General features: G+C 36.4%; 2 protein-coding genes across 2 annotated transcripts; both read left to right on the top strand.

Moving 5' to 3' along the window:
• The first annotated feature begins 985 nt into the window (after nt 1-985).
• On the top strand, nt 986-4,147 carry LOC120275913 (serine carboxypeptidase-like 18). The gene is given in 15 exon segments (XM_039282649.1): nt 986-1,238; nt 1,315-1,451; nt 1,534-1,583; nt 1,690-1,716; nt 1,796-1,918; nt 2,018-2,120; nt 2,212-2,249; nt 2,336-2,437; nt 2,579-2,662; nt 2,743-2,895; nt 2,991-3,062; nt 3,139-3,257; nt 3,346-3,459; nt 3,561-3,606; nt 3,719-4,147. Coding segments are annotated over 15 exon segments (1,386 nt in total). The 5' UTR covers nt 986-1,104; the 3' UTR covers nt 3,803-4,147.
• A 16,982-nt stretch (nt 4,148-21,129) lies between these two features.
• LOC120275895 (serine carboxypeptidase-like 7) lies at nt 21,130-24,221 on the top strand. Its single transcript, XM_039282627.1, has 14 exons — nt 21,130-21,300; nt 21,380-21,516; nt 21,628-21,707; nt 21,802-21,924; nt 22,015-22,117; nt 22,390-22,427; nt 22,523-22,624; nt 22,805-22,888; nt 22,976-23,128; nt 23,220-23,291; nt 23,369-23,487; nt 23,576-23,689; nt 23,779-23,824; nt 23,934-24,221. Exons 1-14 carry the CDS (start codon nt 21,185-21,187, stop codon nt 24,015-24,017), a joined length of 1,371 nt encoding a protein of 456 aa, XP_039138561.1. The 5' UTR covers nt 21,130-21,184; the 3' UTR covers nt 24,018-24,221.
• The last annotated feature ends 206 nt before the right edge of the window (nt 24,222-24,427 follow it).

Below are 24,427 nucleotides of genomic sequence, written 5' to 3'. Positions count from 1 at the left end.
CGTCAACGGCCTTTGGCAATCTGCCATCACTGACTAACGATGACAAACACGTGAAAAAATTAGGTTTAATTATCGCACAAATCTTTATAATTGTATATTTTATGCTTTTTAGTTTTTTTAATACTTTTAAATATAAATAAATTTTTAAATTTTTAAATTTGATCGAGTTGAGTCATTCTAATTCATGACAATATTTTTAAGTAAAATTAAGTTTTTACAATTTACACTTACCTATTTATACAGTGAATTAGCATGATCCAACTCGCCTAAATATAATGACTTAATTGTCTTAAAAATATTATAAGGATTAAAAGGGCAAAAAGTACACAATTATCGGGATCATGTACAATAATTAAACAAAAAAATTTCTTATTGTCAATTTAAATTTTCAAAAAATATTTTTATAATTTTAATATATAGCCTTATCTCCATTTATTTTATTTTTATCCAAAAAAATATATAATTTAAAAATCTTTTTTCTAAATTTTAATTTATTTTGTGAATCTTCATGCACCCCATTGAAGCAAAATAATGAAGGAGAAGCGTTACTTGTTAAAGAGACAAGATATTTGTAGTGGATAAACCACCTAAATTGGTGGCATGTCTTTATTAAATTTTTAAAGATTTTGGACTTGAGAAATATTTTGTCACAATCAAAAGTTCGACCTTGCTAGTGACCAGTAACGGTGGGTCACTAATGACAAAGATGCTAATGACTGACAACAACTGATCAGTGATCATAATAAGTAATCTGTGATGTGTCATAATGATAAATATTGAAAATTTATAAAAATATTTTAATTCATAAAATTTACAAAACCTCCTCCTGTGGTTAACGTAGATGGGGATCCCAAAAATATAGAGAGACCCTTGAGCACTTTGGTTGGTTGCAAACACAAGTTAAAATTGATACATTTAATATCACAAGGACCATGATAATGATAAGCATGAATTTTGAGGTATTATAAATCCATCCTAGGGAAAAAAAAAAAGAAAAGAAAAGAAAAAACAAGTACACATCAATCTGTGAATGGACTGAGTTTAGTTGATATCCAAAAAATAATAATAAAAAAACCCTCCTCTCGCCATCCTTTGTAGAACGCCATGGCTTCTTGTCTTCTTCGTCCCCAACCACTGTGTCAGCTGCTACTGCTCCTATGGCCTCTGTTCATCTCTGCTTCCATTGTTACTCATCTTCCTGGTTTTCATGGTCCACTTCCCTTCCACCTTGAGACTGGGTAAGCTGAAGTTGTCCCTGAAATCTATGAAAAACTTGATGATTTTTATGTCTAAATATTAGTTGCTTTTCTGTAGATATATTGGTGTGGATGAAGTGCAGTTCTTTTATTACTTCATAGAGTCTGAGGGAAATCCAGCCCAGGACCCTCTTCTTCTTTGGCTAACTGGTGGCCCTGGTTGCTCTGCTTTCAGTGGCCTCGTCTTTGAAGTTGGTAATTTCTCTATTTTTGTTATTAAATTTGTAAGGGAAAAAGAAAAAAAGAGTGTTTTTAAGCACTTGATGATTATCATTAGGTCCTCTGAAGTTCAGGAGTGTGAAGTATAATGGTAGCTTGCCAACACTTGAGTATCATTTTTTTTTTTTTTTTGAAATAAAGTGGATAAATCACGAATTTATTAATGAAGAAAGAAGTTGGGAAAATAAAGTACAAGTGAGAAAATAACAAGCAGGTGTATCATCCTTTCTCTTGGACTAAGGTGATTTGTTTTTCAGTTTTGTTGACAATTTTCATGATTTTTTTATTCAGTAAAAAGTTTTATGATTTTTATTTTTCAGGTCTCAAATGTGATCTTCTTAGACTCTCCAGTTGGAACTGGATTCTCATTCTCAAATACTCCAGAGGGATATGTTGATGGTGATATCACTTCATCCTCTAGAGTTTACGAATTTCTCAGAAAGGTATTCAATCACATGACCATCATCATGTTCTGTTTTGCATTTGACTAAATGCTCTACATAACAATAAGTAGTAAAAATCAAACCTGTCTTGTGTTTCAGTGGTTTATTGATCACCCACAATTCCTATCCAATCCTCTGTATGTTGCCGGTGATTCATACGCTGGTAAGGTTGTTCCATTCATCTCTCACCTGATATCACAAGGTAAGCCATAACTCGCAAGTCCCCGGTCTTCCTAGTTGATTTCTGTGCTGATTCCTTTATATATCTGAAGTGTGGTGATATTGATATTTAGGCATTGAATCTGGAGCTCAGCCTCTTCTGAGTCTACAGGTAATTGATTTTGATCCTGATCAATTGAGGCTTGAAAATGAGTGTAGTGGACTGCTAAACTCATCATAAAGGTGTTATTCTGTCAGGGATATTTGATTGGCAACCCAGCTACAGGGGAAGTAATCGATGAGAATGCTCGGGTTCCATATGCTCATAATATGGGGATCATTTCTGATGAGATTTACAAGGTGATGGATGCACTTCTCTTCCAGCGTTAAATCTGTTATCAGTATTAGAACATCATGAATCCACTTAACTTTGTTACTTTATTTTCAAATCTTTCGTCGAATGAATTATAATGAATGTAAGAAACATTTCTCTTTTCTCAGTCCACAACTCTATTTTGTGAAGGGGAGGATTATGAAAATCCTACCAAGGTTCAGTGTGCTATGAAGCTTCAAGTTGTGGAAAAGGTAACAAAAATAAATTCAGTTGCATACATTACATATTGTTACATATGAGAGCTTTAAACTGTGACCCCTTGAGCATGCAGTACTTTGAGGAAATCAACAAGCCTCACATTTTGGAGCCAAAGTGTCCGTGAGCATCACCGAGACCAAAGAATTTGAGCGGAGAAAGGCGATTTCTCAAGGATGGGCACAACATGTTTACTGTGCCACGAGATGTTCCTCCTCTCAAATGCAGAGTGAGTTTCATCCTTCTTGCCAACCTTCATGCTTAAAAATAACGTACAGCTTAATTATATGATTGAGAACATATACTCTCTTGGTGTCATCTCAGTCATATGCATACTATTTATCCGGCATTTGGGCAAACGACGATGTTGTGAGGGATGCTCTCCACATCCAAAAGGTGTATAAATTAGAGATTGCCTGATATGTATATCATTTCTGATATATGTTGCTGAATTGTCATTCATACAAAGCAGGGAACTGTCCCAGAATGGATCAGATGCAATGATAATTTGCAGTATACCAAAGATCTTCCGAGCAATGTAAAATACCAGCACAAGCTCACAAGCCGAGGTTATCGAGCTCTTGTTTACAGGTTGAGCTAGACCTACTGACAAAACCATGTTTTACTTTGATGAATCTTCATACTGCAGTCACTAACACCATTTTTTGATTGATGAAAGTGGGGATCATGATCTGGTGTTACCACATATAGGAACTCAGACATGGATTAGATCTCTAAACTACTCCATCATCGATGACTGGAGATCTTGGTTCTCTGCTGGGCAAGTAGCAGGGTGAGTTTGCTGAGAATTAATAAGGGTAGTACTACTTTGTTGATGATGCACATGCTTTCTATATTTGCAGACTGATGTTATTGTTTGGATTAAAATTTCAGATACACAAGAACATATGCCAATAATCTTACATTTGCTACTATAAAGGTATAAATTACAAGGAAATTATCGTCCATAAGAATTTTTTAGCCCCAAATTAGGAAAAATAAAAAAAAAAGGATGCTGATGAGGAGGTGGTTGTATGTATTCATTCTTATAGGGTGCTGGTCACACAGCTCCAGAGTACAAGCCAAGGGAAAGCCTAGCTATGATTAAAAGATGGCTTTCAAATCAACCACTCTAAGTTTTTATGGCATATTTTTTATCAAATAAGATCCAATTATTGTGTTTGTTTCTCTGTGTATTTGCAAATATGGACATGAATTCTCTAAACAATTTGTATTTGTAAATTCATTAAGATCTTTCAAAGCTGAAATGCTTGTTCCAAATTCGAATATCACAAGTGATTTAATGTGTGGTGTGCTGATGTCCACCCATCATGAGCAAACCATTCAATTAGCTTATCTCTTGTGCTTCTTATTCACGTATGATCTCCGTTAAGTTGTACCTATATTTCTGGTATTTCTGTTAAAATGTAATACATTTTCATTCTAAGGGCATTGTATTCGTCTCCACTGTAATACATTTTTGCGGTTCAATGGAAATGCTCTTCTCTTCTTAGATTCTTCTTCTCATTTTCTTGACCTCTAAGGGAGGATCCTTGTTATTGCTGGTTTGGAAGAAAAGCTACAGATCCCTGAAGATTGGTGTTCTATTTTGCAGCAAGTTCTGTGATCTGTCAAAAGATAGTTATCGGCTCAAGGACGCAAGACTCCAGCTTGGTAGTTTCCACTGCCTGTCTAGGTTGAGCCCTGGAATTTGGCTGCGGATTTGAAAAACCACCTGCATATGTTTTACCCAGAATCATTTCTGATAACACTTACATCCTTTGTCTCACTGTAGCTGCTGGCACAAAGTTAGCCGATGCTTATTATTATTATTATTATTATTATTATTATTATTATTATTAAAAGTGGATAAACCATAGCTTTTATTAAAGCACTAGAAAAGAGAACAGATAGAGGCAAACAAACAATCCTGTAGCTACTGGCACAGAGTTAACCGATGCTTATTTCTTTTTCCCTACAATTTTTCTTTTTCTCTACAATTTTACTCTTTTTGGTGGAGAATTTCATTCTGTTCCTTGAGAATTTCTTGGGTTTGTATCATAGCTAAGGCTAGTTCTTCTAGAATGAGGACTGCTGCTGATCCTTCAGATGTACTCTTTCCCGATCCAAGAAGAAAATCCTGGAATGGTCTAAGTTTCCAAAGTTTTTGCTATGGATATAGCACTTTCGGCCAAGAACAAGTCAGTTTTTGTCAGTGGAATCTGTAAAAAACCAGATTCTAGTTCTCCCAATTTACAAGGTTAGGAGGGATGCAACAACATTTAGATATCCTGGACTCTCAATGCATTGGCAAAAGAGATCTCTGAAAGTGTAGTTTATGCTTCCACAGGCAGTGAAATTTGGTCAGATCTAGAGGAGATGTTTGGCCAATTAAATGGCCCTAAACTCTTTTAAGTGCAAAAGAACTTAGTCAGATGAGGCAAAGCGCTTTTGCTTTGAATAAATTGTGGTTTATCCACTTTATAAAAAAAAAAAAAAAGACAAAGCGCAAACCGCATCACCATTTACTACTATACAAAGATCAAGAAGTTATGGGATGAAATCTGGGGTTTGAGTAACTTTCTAGAATGTCCTTGTTGTGCAGTTTAGAATTTGCAAGAATTTGAGTAGAGCCAAAAGTTGATGCAATTGTTTATGGGGTTGAGTGAGTCTTATTCAATAATTCCAGGGAATATTCTTATGATGAGGCCACTTCCAAGTGTTAGGCAAGCTTATTCTCTGTTGATACAAGAAGAGAAATAGAGGGAAATTTGTGCAGGCCTTCAAATCATTCCAGAAGCTATATCCATGAATATTGGTTCTTCTTCTGGTATCATAGGAAATCAAATCAGCAGGAATGCTTCACAAGTGTCATTTAAAGGGAATTCTGAAATGAAGAGATTACACCAAGTACAGGTGTTATAAACTTTATGGCTTTCCAAACGACTTTAAAGGCAATAAGGAAAGAAGATTGGCAGCTCAAGCTCAAGGAGGTAATTCAGATATAGCAGTTTTTCCTCAGAATTCTTAGGACTCAGCTGAAGCACACATCCCTGAATTAAATGCAGTACATTTTAATAAGCTGATGCAATTACTCAATAATTCTCCCAAGGTTTCTATTCACCATCAGAATGCAGAAACAAGGAATTCTTCTATGAGTGCAAAGTTTACCACTTCAGTTACTGCAGCAGGTAATATAGCTAAACTTTGTTTAGTATAGCATCATTCTTCGAATGATACATTTCCTTTTTGTTGTTTGTGTTGAAGTTTTGACCTGCCGAAATCCGGTGAGACCCAAGGTGTTCGATGAAATGCCCTGTATTCTATCAAGTGTTTGTGAAAAAGACTTGATTTCTTTGTTCTGGGTTTTCCTGGTCAATATGTCAAGAAGAGAAGAGAAACAATATTGTAAGCTTGACCAACCAACCACATTCATCCACTTACTAGTATTATATATCAAAAAGTAACACAGACAAACAGACAGCAACTTATGCACTCATTGGTCAGTGCCACCCACTACTATCTCATTGGTTACACACACACTTAGGCTGCATCACCATTGGTCAGACACTAACATCCAGAGATTTTTGTCTCAGATAGCAAAACATTAAACACAAAGACTAGTCAACCTTCATTAACTAACATACTAAACATACTTTTACTAGTCAAAATATTACCAGCTTCTCACAGACGACGCCATCCTGGGTTTGGTGCGAACCCATGCTTGCACACCACCGTCCTCGGCTTCCAGCGCTCCACCACACCATGCACTCAGTCCTTTCTTCAACATGCTTTGAGCTCACAGACCTTGCTTCTCTATACCATCACCTGTCTACCCATCTTCAATCACATCTTGATAAGTAGAAGTGCTCATTGCTCAGACAATTCATGTATCTTGATAAGTAGCTCACCGAGTAGCAGATGTCAGGTCGAGTGTGTGAGAGATACAAGAGCTTCCCAATTATACTTCTATACTTCCTTGGATCCACATACTCAGCATCTGAGTCACCTTGTGATCTCACTGCCACTCCCATAAGAGTTGTGATTGATTTGCAAATCTTCATATTGAGCTGATGTAACATGTTTTCAATGTAATTCTTCTGTTTAATAAAAAATCCATCTGGTTCTTGATTGACTTCAAGCCTGAGAAAGTAATTCAGCTCTCCTAAGTCTGTCATTTCGAACGTCTTCTTCATTTCAGACTTGAATTGATCAATGAGATAACTTGATGAGCTTGTATATATAATATCATCTACATACAGGCTCAGCAAAAGACTCTCACCACTTGAATGTTCCTTTCTGTAGAGTTTAGGCTCACACTCGCTCCTGATGAAGCCATGGTCCCTGAAATGCTGATCTATTCTACTGTACCATGCGCGGGGGGCCTGCTTCAATCCATAGAGGGCTTTCTTCAATCTGTAGACATGATCTTCACTTCCCTCGACTACATACCCCTCAGGCTGTACTACATATACTTCCTCTTGAATTTCTCCATTCAAGAAAGCGGATTTAACATCGAAATGAAATACTGGCCACCCTACATGTGCCGCCAGTGCAAGCACTAGTCTCACAGTCTCCAATCGAGCAACTGGAGAGAAAGCCTCTTCATAGTCCACCCCATACTATTGCGAGTATCCTTTGACAACTAGACTGGCTTTTAGCTTCACAATTTGGCCTTGAGCATTGACTTTGGACTTATATATCCACTTCAGGCCCACTGCATGCTTCCCTGGTGGCAACTTGCATAATTCCCAAGTGCTGTTCTTCTCAATTGAAAACAACTCTTCATTCATTGCCTCATGCCACTTCTTGTGCTTCACTGTATCTTCAAATTCAGTTGGATCACCAGCACATAAAGCAAAAGTACAGCTACTGTAAATATCCTAAATTGATCGGGTCTTCCTTACTGGTGATTCATCCACCTGAGCTACTTGATCTCCTTGTCTCTGAACTGAGCTGTCTTCACTTGAATTCACATTAGCTCCCCTTGCTGCTTCACTAGCACCACTCCTTGAGTTTTCATTTGGTTCTCCACGTGAACCTTCTATTAGTTCCTCAATTGTGATCACTAGATCTTTCTGAGAGTATGCATCCCAATTCCACCGAGACCCCTCATGGAATGCCACATCCCTACTCACTATAGTCTTGCAAGTGATGGGATTGTATAATTTATATGCTTTGGTCTCTGAGCAGTACCCAACAAAGACACACCTCTCAGACTTGTCACCGAGCTTCTGATGCATGTGTGATGGAATTAAAGCAAATGCAACTGAACAAAATACTTTGAGATAACTTAATTACATTTGGTTTAACTCCATGCCAGGCTTCATAGGGAGTCTTGCTGTGCAGAGCTTGCGTTAGAGATCGATTGATGAGATGCACCGCAGTGGATACAGCCTCTGCCCAGAATTTGATAGGCAAACCTCCACTCTTGAGTAGACCCCTGGCCATCTCCACCACCGTTCTATTCTTCCTCTCCACCATGCCATTTTGTTGAGGTGAGTAGGGGGTAGTGAATTGCCTCCTTATTCCCAGATTGTTACAATAGCCTTGAAACTCATGTGAGGAGAATTCTCCACCACGGTCACTCCTCACAACCTTGAGTTTTAAGCCAGTTTGCCTCTCCACGAGTGCATGAAAGCTTTTGAATCTCTCAAAGGCTTCTGACTTGTTCTTGATGAAGAATACCCAACACCACCTGGTAAAATCATCAACAAGTAAATAAAAATACCTGTTTCCTCCCAGTGAATCCTCACTCATAGGGCCACAAAGATCCATATGAATGAGCTGAAGACACGAGTTTGCTCTTCGAGACACACCACTGGGAAATGTATTCCTTGCTTGTTTTGTCAATACACATTCTTCACACTGTGACTTCTCCTTGAGTTCAGGCATCCCTTTCACCATCCTTCTGTGAGCTAGAGATATTAGACTCTTGTAATTTAGATGGCCAAAACGCAGGTGCCACAGCTCTTCTGGTATGTAACTCCTCACAATCATTGACAAACACTCCATCTTTACAACATCTAATGGGAACATGTTGTTCCTGGACCTCGTGATGGATATGGCATGCTTCTTCTCTTGACTATTGCTGATGATGCATTGATCATTCTCAAACACCACCGAGTATCCTTTTGTCAGAATCTGCCCTACGCTTAGGAGATTATGTGCAAGCCCTGGCACGTACTGAACTCCATGAAGTTTCTTCTGCGCTCCTGACTGGGTGTTGATTGTCACAGTGCCTACACCATGAACCTTCATTTCCTTGTTATCTCCTAGTCTTACAGAGATCTTCAAGGACTCATCAAGATCGTTGAACAACAGTCTATCTCCCGTCATGTGATTCGAACACCCTGAATCAACCAACCAAACTCAGTTTGTTTGAACTTTACTTGAACTGCTCGCCATGAACAAATTCCCAGTATTATCTTCTTCAGCTACTAGACCAACTCCTTTCTCTGGTTGCTTTTTCCTCATCCTGCACTCAGCTTTCATGTGACCAAATTTTTTTGCAATGAAAACACTGTATATGATTTTTGTTTTCAAACCCCCTTCCTCGGCCACCCCGAGACCTTCCTCTCCCACAGATGAATGATCTCCCGCGGCCTCTTCCATCTTTGCAGGAGCTCGCTGAACTCCCCCTCCCGTTGTAAGATGAGCTAGAGGATTTAGACTTCACAAAGAGAGCCTTTTCACCTATCTTCCCAGCCGCACGGTTCACTCTCACCTCGTGAGCCTGTAACGTGCAGCATAGATCATCGAGAGAGAGCGTTGCAATCTCCTTCGACTGTTCTATTGCCACCGCAACCCAATCAAATTTTGGTGCCAAGCTTCGAAGAACTTTAGAAACAACCTCGGGTTCTTTGAGTTTGTGACTGAGTCCCTTGATCTGGTTTGTGATGGTGACCACCCGAGAGATGTATTCCTGAACACCCTCCTCATCTCTCATCTGGAGAGTTTCGAAATCCTGTCAGAGAGCTTGTATCCTCACCGCCATCACCTTGGAGGTTCCTTGACACTGCTTCCTCAGCATTTCCCATGCATCATGTGCCGATTTAGCTTCCGATATTCTATCCAGATTCGGACCATCCACAGCTTGTTGGATAATGCTGAGAGCTTTTGCATCCCGTTTCTTGTTCTCCCTTTCCACAGCCTCGTCTTTCAACTCAACTACACCCTTCTCCACTAGATCTCATAATTCCAGGGACCTAAAGACTGTCTTCATTCGAAGACTCCACCTGCCATATTCCGGTCCCGTGAACACTAGAACCGACGGTTGAGAAAGGGTCACCGGAGAACCTGGTGCTGCTGGAGTGCAACTCGTCGCCACCAAGCTCTAATACCAGTTTGTTGAAGTTTTGACCTGCCAAAATCCGGTGAGACCCAAGGTGTTCGACGAAATGCCCTGTATTCTATCAAGTGTTTGTGAAAAAGACTTGATTTCTTTGTTCTGGGTTTTCCTGGTCAATATGTCAAGAAGAGAAGAGAAACAATATTGTAAGCTTGACCAACCAACCACATTCATCCACTTACTAGTATTATATATCAAAAAAAGTAACACGGACAAGCAGGACAACAACTTATGCACTCATTGGTCGATGCCACCCACTACTATCTCATTGGTTACACACACTTAGGGTCGCATCACCATTGGTCGAGACACTAACATCCAGAGATTTTTGTCTCAGATAGCAAAACATTAAACACAAAGACTAGTCAACCTTCATTAACTAACATACTAAACATACTTTTACTAGTCAAAATACTACCAGCTTCTCACAGACGACGCCATCCTGGGTTTGGTGCGAACCCATGCTTGCACACCACCGTCCTCGGCTTCCAGCGCTCCACCACACCATGCACTCAGTCCTTTCTTCAACATGCTTTGAGCTCACAGACCTTGCTTCTCCATACCATTAACTGTCTGCCTATCTTCAATCACATTTTCAACAGTTTGTAGTCCTCGGAGTGCTTACGTTCTTGCTGGGTCTCACCTCCGATGACCCAGCCTCTATGTTGTTGCTTCTTTCTGTTTCTCTTTTCAATGAATTGGTGATTTATCCACTTTTTTTTTAAAAAAAATATATATAGCTCATGCATTTGCAGTAGTAAAGGCAAGTATCTTCCTATTTCTAATCTTTGAATTATAGACACTGGTGCAAGTGAGCATATGCGTCATAAAGCCAATTGCTTTGAAACTCTTCATTCCTACCCAAACCATATCAAATTACACTTCCAACAGGCTATGAAATAATAGTTACTTCAAAAGGAACTGTTTGATAAGCTGAAACTTCTTGGTCTCTTAACTTGTTCTTGTTCCTAGTTTCTATTTTAAACATTGATGTTCGGAGACCCTATCACACTATCACTGGTGATGGTTAAAATTTTTTTCTTACAATAGTAGATGACTTTAGTAGAGCCACCTGGACTTATTTACTTTGGTCCAAAGGTGACGCAACTAGTATTCTTAAAATTTTTGTTCAAACGATTGAAACCCAATTCCAAATTAGAATCAAACAAATTAGATCCAATAATTCCTTTGAATTAGGGGCTAGTTGTAAAATGAAAACACTTTTTGCTAAAAACAGAATACTTCATCAATCAATCTGTGCCTATAGTCAACAACAAAATGGAGTTGTGGAGAGAAAACATAAGCATTTGTTAGAGACCTCCTAAGCATTGCCTTTTCAATCTAAATTACCTCTAAAGTTTGGGGGAGAATGTCTTTTAACTGCTTAATCAATAGATTTCTTTCTAGAATCCTTTCCAACAAGACACATTTTAAAATGCTTTTTGGTACTCCACCAAATTATTCACATCTTAAATCCTTCGGTTGCCTATGCTATGTGACCGTAGTAGGCAAAAATAAAGATAAGCTTCAACCTAGAGCTAAAGCTTGTGTTTTGTGGGTTTTATTTGGGAAAAAGCATAAAAAGTGCTAGATCTTACCACACTTCAAATTTTGGTTTCTAGAGATGTCATATTCTGTGAAACAATGTTTCCTTTCCAAAGTAATAATTTGAATCACACTAATGAACACTTACCTACCCAAATTTCAGAAAATCGTTCTCCTGCTTCAGACAAATTTTCTCCAAATCCTGATACATTTTCCTCCTCAACATCTACTGAACTACCTTCAGAAATTTCTTTTTCTGGTTCAAAGACAAACCAAACTACTTCTATACCTGTTAGAAGATCAAATAGATCACATATTGCTCCCTCTTTACTTACTTACAAGACTACATTAGCAGCCTTTCCAAAGCCAATATTTCACATGTAATTTTTTGCTCTGTTAATTATCTCCACACTATCATGAATTCTCTTGGCTTTCCCAAACACATCAGTTTTGCTTCCTTACAACACTTAAATCAGCAATTACTTGCCTTACTACCTAATCTTAAGGAGCCACAAACATATGAGGAAGTAGTTATATATCTACTTGGCAGAATGCCATATATGCAAAGAGAATTTGATACACTTGAAGCAAATCAGACTTTGGAATTAATTACCTTACCACCAGGCAAGAAGGCTATAAGTTGCAAATGGGTCTATAAGATCTAATATAAGCTGCCTGATGGAAGTGTAGAGAGATACAATGCCAAGTTAGTGGTTAAAGGCTTCACTCAAAGGAAGAGAATTGACTACAATGAAACCTTTTCTCCTGTAGTAAAAATGACCACTATAAGAAGCTTAATTGTAATAGCAGTAAAAAAGAAATGGGCTATGTTTCATATGGATGTAAACAATGCCCTTCTCCATGGTGATTTGCATGAAGAAATATACATGAAGACTCCTCCAAGCCTCACAGTTTCTAATAAAAATAATGTTAGCAGGCTCAACAAGTCACTTTATGGTTTTAAACAAACTTCCCAACAGTGGTGCTCTAAATTGTTTGATGCATTGATGACTAAAGGCTATCATAATTCAAAAAACAATTGTTCATTGTTTTACAAGGCAATGGCCTAGTAACATTTCTAGCAATTTATGTGGATAACATCCTCATAACAGGAAATGATAACATTGAAATGGGTGAATTGAAGTACGTCCTTATTCAGCAATTCAGGATTAAAGATCTAGGAAATTTGTACTTTTTTTGGGTATTAAAGCATTACAGGAAGCTAGGAGCATCATATTAACTTAGGGGCTGTTTGGTTGGGGGTAATAATAAATTACCCTAGAAATGCAGATCATGTAATGTTATATTACCTCATTTGGTTAAAGAGAGTGAGAATATCATTTTTCCCAAATGTAATAGCTTGGCCAATATTATAACAGATCTATTCATTGTTGTATAACATCTTAGCCAGTTTATGCTAGCCAACAACTTCCTCACATGGATTTGGATACTGCCATCCATATACTGAGATATCTCAGATACAATCAAGATCAAGGACTTTTAATGAATTCAAAACCAACATTTCAACTTCAAGGATATTGTAACTCTGATTAGGCTACTTGTCCACAAACTAGGTATATAATGTTGGGTTCTAGTCCACTCTCATGGAAGTCCAAAAAGAAAATCATAATAACTGACCAAGTGGAATATTGGTAGCCGAGACTCCATTAAAACCCTTCACAAGTGGTGAAAGTTCGAATCATTGGTGAGGGCATATTTCTAGAAGGGTGAGCAGTGGTTGTGTGCGGGTGGTCGCAGTGCCCATATGTGCGCGAGCCTTGTTCTTACATTCTCCGCTGAGACTTGTGCACGCCTTTGTCTTTTTTAGCGGCCTAGCCGCTTATCTTGGCAAATTATATATATATATATATAATAACCTTGTCATCGGCTGAAGCAGCATTCCATTCTATGCGGCGAGTTTGTTCTACATCAATTAAGCATTCAACATGTAATGATGAATAAATAGACTGATGTTATATTTAAGGAGCTTCATGTCTTTAGTATCTACAACTTCAGGCATCAGTTTTTAAAAGATGAATATTTGAGAATTGGATTTTTTGTCAAAAAATTTATGAGATAGACATGTGTGTCTTTTTTGTTATTATTTTTAAATTAATGACAATGGTTTTTTTATAAGTTTTTCTCCTTCATGAATTTGTTATTTGTTATGCAATTAATATTTTTTTCCAATTTTTTTTGCCATTATTTATTTCTTCATGTAATATAATATATTACATAGAAAACAAAATTCACATTTTTCCATCCATGTATTCAGATATAGTTATTTTTAGAAAATTATCATGTCTCTAACCTTTTCAAACAAATGACAAAGTTTTGGGGAATCTTCCTACTTCAATTATGGGATTCGTTTTGGAGTAATTCTCTGTACAGTCCCTCTACTTTTTAAAATGTGCCCATTTGATCCCCTATTAATTTTTGTACCCTTGTGGTCCCCCTATTTTTCTAAAATGCGCCCCATTAGTCCAGGATCAAACGAATGTCATGTTTGCCGTCTAATGACCCTGACGTGGATAACATGATGCTTATTTTATTCCATGTTGGACATGCTACGCTAATGTGCCATTTTTTAATAGTGGATAGCTAATTAAAAAATTAAAAACTTAAACATTAAAAAAACCCCACTCTTGGATCTTGGATCTGAGAACGCGATACCCGATACGATCCATCACCCCTTCATCAACTATCGCCTTCTTCATCCCAAGCACCACCCGTCGAGAAGCTGGCTACGGGGCCACCACATTCAGCACAGGGATCCCTCCCAGCCACCGTCTTAAACACCTCAAGTCTCCTATCCGCCAGGATAGGTCTCTCCATCTTCCTTAATTTCTCAACCGCCGACCAACCCAACCAACTCCTGAATCCATTAGAGCCGCTGGAAATACTCCACATCTCCATCAACCAAAGGAATCTTTACAAGGTATTCATTGATACGAAATAATTACATTTTTGTCCCTGATGAACAACTGTGTCCAGGTATAATTCCACAAGTTCACACATATTACCATTAAATCCAAATGAAAATAGTGCCAAATAAAATAAAATAAATTTAGATAACATTTCAATTGACAATGTTCACTGAAGTTGTTATTAGAACACTCAAAATTCAGACAACATTCCATTTCTTCAAAGCATTGTTAAAGCTGATTTAACAATTTAGCATTGCAGGACACTGAAAATTGCACTAATTAATTTCATAACATTGTCTTCAATGTAGAGTTCCAATTTTATAGCCAAAAAATGTTGAAACATTGTAGCATTCCAACTATGTCCTGACAGATGGGAGACTAGAGGCGTTTCTGCATGTGGCCAGAAAGGATTCCGACACCGGATGTGGTGGCCCTGTTGCCAGCTTCTCGATGGTATTGGGGTTAGCCAGAGATTTATCTTGACGGGTGGTGCTTGGGATGAAGAAGGGGACAGATGGGGCTTAGGGTAAAGAAAGTGATAGTGGAGGAAGGGGTGATGGATCATATCGGGTATAGGGTTCTCGGATCCAAGATCCGAGAGTGGTTTTTTTTTATGTTTAATATTTTAATTAGTTATCCACTATTAAAAAATGGCACGTCAGCGTAAGATGTCTAGCAGGGCATAAAATAAGCGTCTTGTTTACCACTTTAGGGTCATTAGATGGCAAATATGATAGTCTTTGCTCTTGGACTAATGGGTGCATTTTAGAAAAGTAGGGGGACCAAAAATGTACGAAAATTAGTATGGGACCAAACGGGCACATTTTAAAAAGTAGAGGGATTGTATAGAGTATTTCTCCATTCATTTTTACAAAATTTTGTTATTAATAAGAATTAATATTAAGGGGTCGTTTGGTTCACATAATCTTACATTACCGTCCATAATAAGAATCACTGAGAATCTGATTCTCATATCATATTGGTAGGAATATGTGCACTTTTTGTTTGGTTGACATACCAGTAATGTAATTGAAATGCAATATTATCATGTTTGATTAGCTGAAAATTTTATATTATCAATTATCTTTTTACCAAAATACCCTCATTTAATAGGTGTTAAATATAACAAAATTCATAAGATTTTGATTTCAATATCAAAATTATTTAATAATAAATATGTGTTATTATTAAAAAATAATTTTAAGATATTTAATTTTTTATTAATATTAATTAATTCAAACTTAATTATTTAAAATAAATATAATTTTTTCTCCGACTTAATATTTGGAAAACAATTTAATTTCAAATGTGTTCCTTGTGTCCAACCAAATATTTCAATAAATATATTTTCATATAAAAGATCTTTCTTAAAAAATAAAAATTTTCTAATTTTTAAATTTTAAAAAATTGATATTTTCATGATTTTATTGGGTTTAAATGGTATAATGGGGAAATACTTTACATTTTGCCTGGAATGTTAGATTATCATCTATTGAGTTGTTAAGCACATTACTTGCAATATTTTTTTTCAAAAAAAAAAAAAATCACATTTCATTAAAAAATAAATAAATACAAAAAGAAAAGAACAAAAGATACTGTAAAGAAAAGAAATAAACACAACGTCCACTAAGCGTGGATCAAACGAACTGAACACAGAAACAACACAAAACAACAATAATAGCAACAACAACATAGGACCAAAATAAAGACAAAAAGGACTCAAAAACAATACAGGACTCTGGGATCATCAAGCGGTACAAGAAGCTAGCCTAGACTGGCCAAGCTATCTCTCACTAAACTGTCCTCTCAATATGCTTGCTTGCCTCGATGTGGTGCCATAAGAACTCTAAACTATGCTTAACGATTATAGCCGAGTCTTTCAGTTTCACCAAAAGAAGACACTCTCCAAGCCTGGGAATAAGGGAATCATTACTAGTAATGTTGACTAGTTATTAGACTCTGAAAATGTAATATTCACAACCTAAGCAATTAAATGAGGTAATTTTTCATTACTTGGTCCAAATTATGAAGGTAATCTAATATTATCCCAAACTATACGCCACTTAAAGTTATTTGTATAATTATATATGTATATATACCTTAGATTCTAAATTGAATATTTTGTTATGAATACTATAGAAATATTAATGGATGCCTACTATAGTAATTGACAGTACTATAGCAGGTGATTGTAATGTAGCAATTGACATTACTATAGCAACTGTCCATACTCTATCATGTAGCAATCGCCAGCACTGTTTCTATTCCACATGTCAATAGATTTTGGACTGTTAGATCAAATTAATCCTAACCATTCATTCATCTCCTAAATGCCTATAAATACCCCTCAACTCTTTGTTGTAAATTATATAGATTAGAGATACAGAATACGCAATAAGAATAGGTGAAGTATAATCAAGGGCGTTTAATATATATTCTTTCTCTCTATTCTTATATTATTTGTATTTCTCTTCATATATTAATAGAAAATATATATATATATATTGGGGATGAATTATTAGTTGCATTATTGCATATACAGTATATTTAACTTTTGTCCCCACTAAAATTATTTTATATTTATTTATTTAAGGTTTTTATTTCTTTCCCCCTTTTTTTTTTTCTTATTTAAGTATTATTTTGGGTTTTTTTATTCATATATATATATATATTAAAAAAATAAGAAAAACATCAATTAGCTTGGGACACTTCCCTAGCTAAAATTGTAAAATCCCTGGGTAATATTCATTAGCGAGAGATTTCCCAGGGATCAGGGATTAAGATCCCTGGGTAATAGCCTCGTGGGTAATAATTTACCCAAGGATTTTACAATCTCTTGCTAAATAGCAACGAATTATTCCGTGGGTAAATAATAAATTCCCTGGGTAATTAATGTTAATCAATTCATCAAAGACAAGGAATTTGTTTCGAAATATTTTCTGAGAAATCTCTGGGTAATTTAAGTTATTTGATTCGTCATAGACAATGAATTTGCTTTGAAACCTTTCCTGGGAAATCCCTAGGTAATGTTAGCAAGGGATTTTTCATAGGCAATCCGCTGCTAAATTTTCAAAAAATTGAAATGTTAGTCCCTGGGTAATCCCTGGGTAATATTTATTAGGGATTATGTCCTGGGTAATTCATTAGTATTTGGATGTAGCAGTAATGAATCATACCCTTGGTAATCCCTTGCTAAATATACTTAGGGATTAATTCCTGGGTAATCCGTGGGTAATAAAGTTTGAAAAAGAAAGAATTAATCCCTGGATAATCCTTTGCTAATATAAAACAAATATTTAATTATTTATTTTAAATTATATTATAAATTATAATACAAAAACCTATTTTAAATCATTCATTTAGAATAATTAGTAAATTTTACTACAATATGCTAAAAATAACAATTGCAATCTATCATAACCAAGTTATGACAATTTATTTTTTTCCTTTTGATGTTTGGCCTACAAAAATGTTTGGACTACCAATACAAGAACAAATTAATACTTGATAAACATTGTTGATAGTTTACACAATGTACACATAGAACAATCAATGAATAAACCAACATGAAATAAATTTATTAATCCAATACCCAACTAAAAACACCAAATAATTCAAATTTAAATATGTATATATATATAGGAAACAAATTCAAGAATGGGAGAGAAGACCCAGATGATCCGACCTCTCGAGCGCGTGTACTCGTGAATTGAGTTTGCAATAGAGGAATGAAGACGAATTTCGCCGTTGAGTCAATAGCCAAGAAGGGATGACCCAGCTCCAAATATTATCAACTACTCCTAGAAAGCACATATTCAACAGTTGTTAGCATAATGGTTATATAATCTAATGTAGATAGATCAGCTATAGTGTTATGTTTCTAATCAGGTTTGAATTTGTTCTACATATTGCATTCATGTAAATCATAATACCAAATATATTTCTTTCAAAGAACTGATGATTCGGATCATTAACCTAGCTAAAAGTGCATGAAGAAGTTCATAACGTAAAAGTGCTGTGAAAAAATGGGGTTGAAGAAGGGACCATGGACGCCAGAAGAAGACCAAATATAAATAGGCCACCTGTGGTGAAGAAGTGTATCAACAACTACAACAAATATAGGGAATGGGAAAGCTCTAGCCTACACCAATGTATTTGTTGTGAAAATAGTTGAATTGAATGATCTAAAACTAGCACTAGCTTTACTTGGTAAATGGTGGTGAAAATTATCTTGCAAACCAACTAGTGGTTGGGCCAAAATCATCCACGCTAATTACTTTCTTAGAGACACAAACGGAATCTTTTTTCACATCCCTCCCAGGAACAAATCCTTCTTTTGGGCCGGTGTGACCTCCACTCTCTCTTCCTTTCGCTCTTGTATCTCGAATCTTATCAATAGTGGCTCCAACACATCCCTTTGGTTTGACCGCTGGTACAATGGAATCCTACTTAAGGACCGTTGGTCTGACCTCTTCAATGACTGTAAGGAACCTTGGATCACCGTTAGGCAGTTTTCCCAGAATCTTAATCGCACTGAGCAAATCTTCCATTCAGCTATGCCAGACGTATTAACTCCACTCATAGATATTATTCCCGATTGCTCTCACGCACAGTGTGACACTTATTCTTGGACACTGGAAAAAGGTGGCATCTTCACAGTCAAATCTTTCTATAAATTCCTCATTGATGGTGGAATCCGCAGCCCACTGTACCCCCTATTCTGGAAGACTCGCAGCCCTAGCAAAATCACTTTTTTCTGCTGGCTTGCTGGAGAGGACAAAATCCTCACCTTATCCAACCTTTTCAAAAAGGGCTGTATTTCCCACTACTCCTCTGACACCTGTGTCCTTTGTCATAATGCCTCTGAGAATCTTCAACATCTGTTCATTGACTGTGTATACTCAAAGCGTATCTGGGCATTTTTTGCTCATTCTCTAGACTCTTCTCCTCTCCCACAGACCATTCCCCTTCTGTGGACATCCTGGATCCCTTCCCTCGCTCCTCATCTTCGAACCCTCTGGGACCTTATCTCCCGCGCAATATTGTGGAATATTTGGCTCGAAAGGAATTCCCGTATTTTTCAACTGACTGCGTTGCCTCAGTTAAATATCATTTTTAAAACTGCTAATACGATTCTCTCCTGGTTTCCAATTGCAGCTGACAGGCACCAGCAAACCCTTAATGAAGCCTCCCAGAAAATAAAGCGTTCTCTTGACTTTTTCAACGCTAGGAACTCAAATTCTACTGGCGAGACAGACCACATTACTCCACAGGAATAGTTGACCCTCCCGCTCTTCTAGTCAGGCCTGAGTCGTCAGACGGTGCCTTTCGCCTGATTAGATTATTATCTTCCTTTTTGTTCCAATTTTTTATATTATTTTCTGTTCTTCCTCACTTCTGGTGAGAGTTTCTTCATCTTTGTACTGTTTTCTCTATTTTTAATAAACCAGTGGTTTATCCACTTTTATCAAAAAACTAGCACTAGCGGGAACCTATTAAGACTTTCACCATCACTTACTGAGAAAAACGTTATTTAAGTCCCTAAAGTTGAAAGTCTTGATCTTTTTACAAAAGTCTTGGTAAAATATATAAATGCAAGGTGATACAATCTTCTTTTTTTTTTGACAAATTGGCGACAAACACCTTTTTATTTTTTTGCATTATGTTTGAGAGGTTTCGAACTCGAGACCTCCCAAACACAAGCAAGGTAGGAAACCACTAGGCTATGCCTTGGTTCCTAAGGTGATACAATCTTGATTGTTTTTTTTTATTTATTTATTTTTTATGAATCACATGCATGAATATAAAATATAAATGCAAGCTGAGGACAATCTTAATTCTATTTTTATTTTTGATGAATCACATGCATGAATATTAAATAAAAAGTTACAGTAACATATCACGAAAAACACACGAAAAATAAATTACGAAGTTAAAATCTAAAGAAATTTCTGACAGTAATTGTTATGTATTTTTTTTATGGTAGATGTTTCACATGCAGGCAAATTAATGCAATTTCAACTATTGCCCTTTGACTCAAGCTTATGCCAACCAGAAGAAAAATAAAAATAAAACATTCTTATTAGCCCCTGAACCAACTTATGCAGTCCAACCACAACCAAAAAGAAATAAAAAAAACGCAACAATTCTTATTGTTAGCATCCGAAGACCATCAACAAGATAGGTTGTGAGCGGTCATCATCAAGGAGTTATGGAAATTATATTATTTTATTATATAATTAAGTTAATAATCATTCATCATCTAATTGGATAATACTACATTAGAGTTTTATTACTGACTTTGACATATTAACTACTTTAAAATTTTCACTAGTTCTTGAAATTGCAATTATTTTTACCTGTCTACGTTAATGGTTATTGTTGAACAAATTCAACTATTAATATAAATAAATAAAGCTTTTGGGAAAGTTTTATCGTTGCTAATTTCCTAGGTATTTTTCTGCGTAATTTTTGGGTAATATTTTTAAATTTTATATCTAATCATTCATTTTTAATTCTTACCTATTCCCTGACAAAAATTGTTTAAAATTGATGCATTTAATAGCACAGGGGCCCATCACAGTAAACAAATGGAAATCTTTTCGACTTATATTCTATGAAATGATGCAAGTCTAAAAAACACTCTAAGCACACCCAAGACTCAAAGAAAGCAAATCAGTCTGTTTTCTGACGCCATGGCTTCTTGTCTTCTTCAGCTGCTACTGATCCTATGGCCACTGTTCATCTCTGCTTCCATTGTTACTCATCTTCCTGGCTTTCACGGTCCACTTCCCTTCCACCTGGAGACTGGGTGAGCTGAAGTTCTAATTACTGAAATCCATAAATAACTTGATGATTTTAATGTCTAAATTTTGGTTGCTTTTTTGTAGATATGTTGATGTGGATGAAGTGCAGTTCTTTTATTACTTCATAGAGTCTGAGGGAAATCCAGCCCAAGACCCTCTTCTTCTTTGGCTCACTGGTGGCCCTGGTTGCTCTGCTTTCTCTGCCCTCATCATTCAAAACGGTAATTTCTTTCATTTTATCTTATCTTTTTTTTTTCCCTTTCTTGTTTTTAAAAATGAAAGAAAAAAAAAAAGTTTTTGTTTTTGATGGTGGACTTGATGATCATTGGTAGGTCCTTTGAAGTTCAAGATTGTGAAGTATTATAATGGTAGCTTACCAACACTTTTGTATCATCCTTTTTCTTGGATTAAGGTGGATTATGTTTATCACTTATTTTTTCCGATTTCTCTTCAACCCAACAGCTTTGATTGTTTATTTATTTTTCTTGGATTACTTTTTTTCTCAGGTCTCAAATATGATCTTCTTAGATTCTCCTGTTGGAACTGGATTCTCATTCTCAAATATTTCAGAGACATATGTTGATGGTGATGTCACTTCATCCTTGAGAGTTCACAAGTTTATCAGAAACGTATTCAGTTACTTGATGTTCTTTTGCCTTTGTTTCAAATCTGTTAATAATAATTAAGCAGTAAAAATCCAATTTGTGTTGTGATAACAGTGGCTGATTGATCACCCAAAATTCCTATCCAATCCTCTGTATGTTGGTGGTGATTCATATGCTGGCAAGGTTGTTCCATTCATCACTCACCTGATATCACAAGGTAACCAAGCTGAGCATCAGGTTTTTCTAGTTAATGATCTAGATGAATGAATAGCTATCTCTAAGAAAACCAGTATTTTCTATCGAATATAATAAGCCAACTAAAGACTGAAGAACCACCTTAAATCTAATGTCTTTTAGTAGTTCTGAATTGTTACTTTTCATTGATACTTTGTTGTTAATCTAGATAAACAGTAATAGCTCATCACACCAGTCTTTCCGCCTAATGTCTGCCCTGTTTGTTCCGTCAAAAATGTGATGTTTGATATGCAGGTATTGAATCTGGGCCTCCACCTCTTCTGAATCTAAAGGTAATAATATGTGGATGTTGATCATGACCAATTTAGGCTAAAAAGAGTATTGTTATGAAGGGCTAAACTCATTATATAAGTGCTATTCTGTCCAGGGATATTTGATTGGCAACCCATTTACTGGGGAAGTCATCGATGTGAATGCTCGGGTTCCATATGCTCATCATATGGGGATCATTTCTGATGATATTTACAAGGTGATGCACTTCTCTTCCAACATTAAATCTATTACCAGTGTTAGAACATCATGAAGCCAATTACCTTTGTCACTATATTTTCAAATATCAATGGTACACTAGTGTATGTTCTAACGAAGATTTTAAAATCTTTCCTGGAATTAATTATAATGAAAGTAAGAAACATTTCTCTTGCCTCAGTCCACAACTCTTGTTTGTGAAGGAGAGGATTATGCAAATCCTACCAAGGCTCGGTGTGCTAAAAAGCTTCAAGTTGTGGAAAAGGTGACAAAAAGCAGTTTAGTTACATACATTACATATAGTTAGTTACATATGAGACCTTGAAAGTACTGTGACCCCTTGAGCATGCAGTACTTTGACGAAATCAACGAGTTTCACATTTTGGAGCCAAAGTGTCCCCGAGCATCACCAAAACCAAAAAATTTGAGCAGAGAAAGGCGATTTCTCAAGGATGAGCACAAAAAGTTTATCGTGACACCAGATGTTCCTGCTCTCGAATGTGGAGTGAGTTTCATCCTTCTTGCCAACCTTCATGTTTGAATAGAACATACAGCTTAATTATATGAGAACATATACTCTCTTGGTGTCATCTCAGTCATATGCTTACTATTTAACTGGCATTTGGGCAAACCATGATGTTGTGAGGGAAGCTCTCCACATCCAAAAGGTATATAAATTAGCAAATAGTCTGATACATATATCATTGCTAATATGCGTTGCTGAATTATCAGTCATACAAAGCAGGGAACTGTCCCAGAATGGATCAGATGCAATCAAAATTTGCAGTATGCCTATGATCTTCCGAGCAATGTAAAATACCAACACAAGCTCACAAGCCAAGGTTATCGAGCTCTTGTTTACAGGTTGAGTTAGACCTACTGGCAAAACCATGCTTTTCTTTGATGAATCTTCATATTGCATTCACTAACACCATATTTTGATTAATAAAAGTGGGGATCATGATCTGGCGGTACCACATATAGGAACTCAGACATGGATAAGATCTCTAAACTACTCCATCACCGATGACTGGAGATCTTGGTTCTTTGGTGGGCAAGTAGCAGGGTGAGTTTGCTGGGAATTAATAATTTGTTGAGGATGCACATGCTTTTGATATTTGCAGACTGATGTTATTGTTTGGATTCAATTTTCAGATACACAAGAGCATATGCCAACAATCTTACATTTGCTACTATAAAGGTATGAGCCACAAGGAAAATATCATCCATAAGAATTTTTAAGAACAAAATTAGTGTGGAAGAAAAAAGGATGCTAATGAGGAGGTGGTTGTATGTGTTCATTCATTCAGGGTGCTGGTCACACAGGTCCGGAGTACAAGCCAAGGGAAAGTCTAGCTATGGTTAAGAGATGGCTTTCAAATCAACCACTCTAAGTTTTTTAATGGCATATTTTTTATCAATTAGATAAGATCCATTGGTTGTGTTTGTTTCTCTATATATGTTGCAACATGAACTTGAGTTCTCTAAACAATTTGTATGTGTTGAAGTGCTTCTTTCAAATTCCAATAAAACAAATGATTTAATGTGCATGTCCTCATCATGAGCAAGCCATTCATTAGCTTGCCTCTTGTGCTTCTAGTTCACTTGTCTATATGTCTTACCTCTTATTATTTGAATAAAATTGTTCATTTATATCAAAGGGTGTTTTATCCGTGGTATTAACCTTGTTTCCAAAGATGTGTTGCTTGCAGCCCAATCTTTAAGTCCATTGGGTGAGTGTGCATGAGCCGGACCATCAATTCTTGATGGTACACAAGACTGGAACGGACGCAGTTGAATTTTT

Source organism: Dioscorea cayenensis, chromosome 2 (assembly GCF_009730915.1).
Source record: "Dioscorea cayenensis subsp. rotundata cultivar TDr96_F1 chromosome 2, TDr96_F1_v2_PseudoChromosome.rev07_lg8_w22 25.fasta, whole genome shotgun sequence".
In the NCBI taxonomy this organism is placed as follows: Eukaryota; Viridiplantae; Streptophyta; class Magnoliopsida; order Dioscoreales; family Dioscoreaceae; genus Dioscorea; species Dioscorea cayenensis.
This window is presented reverse-complemented; position numbering and strand designations above follow the sequence as displayed.

Coding starts and splice junctions, on each gene's coding strand:
- LOC120275895 (XM_039282627.1), top strand. CDS start 21,185: ATGGCTTCTTGTCTTCTTCAGCTGCTACTGATCCTATGGCCACTGTTC. Junction 21,301..21,379: donor CCCTTCCACCTGGAGACTGG/GTGAGCTGAAGT, acceptor GCTTTTTTGTAG/ATATGTTGATGTGGATGAAG. Junction 21,708..21,801: donor ATCCTTTTTCTTGGATTAAG/GTGGATTATGTT, acceptor TTTTTTTCTCAG/GTCTCAAATATGATCTTCTT.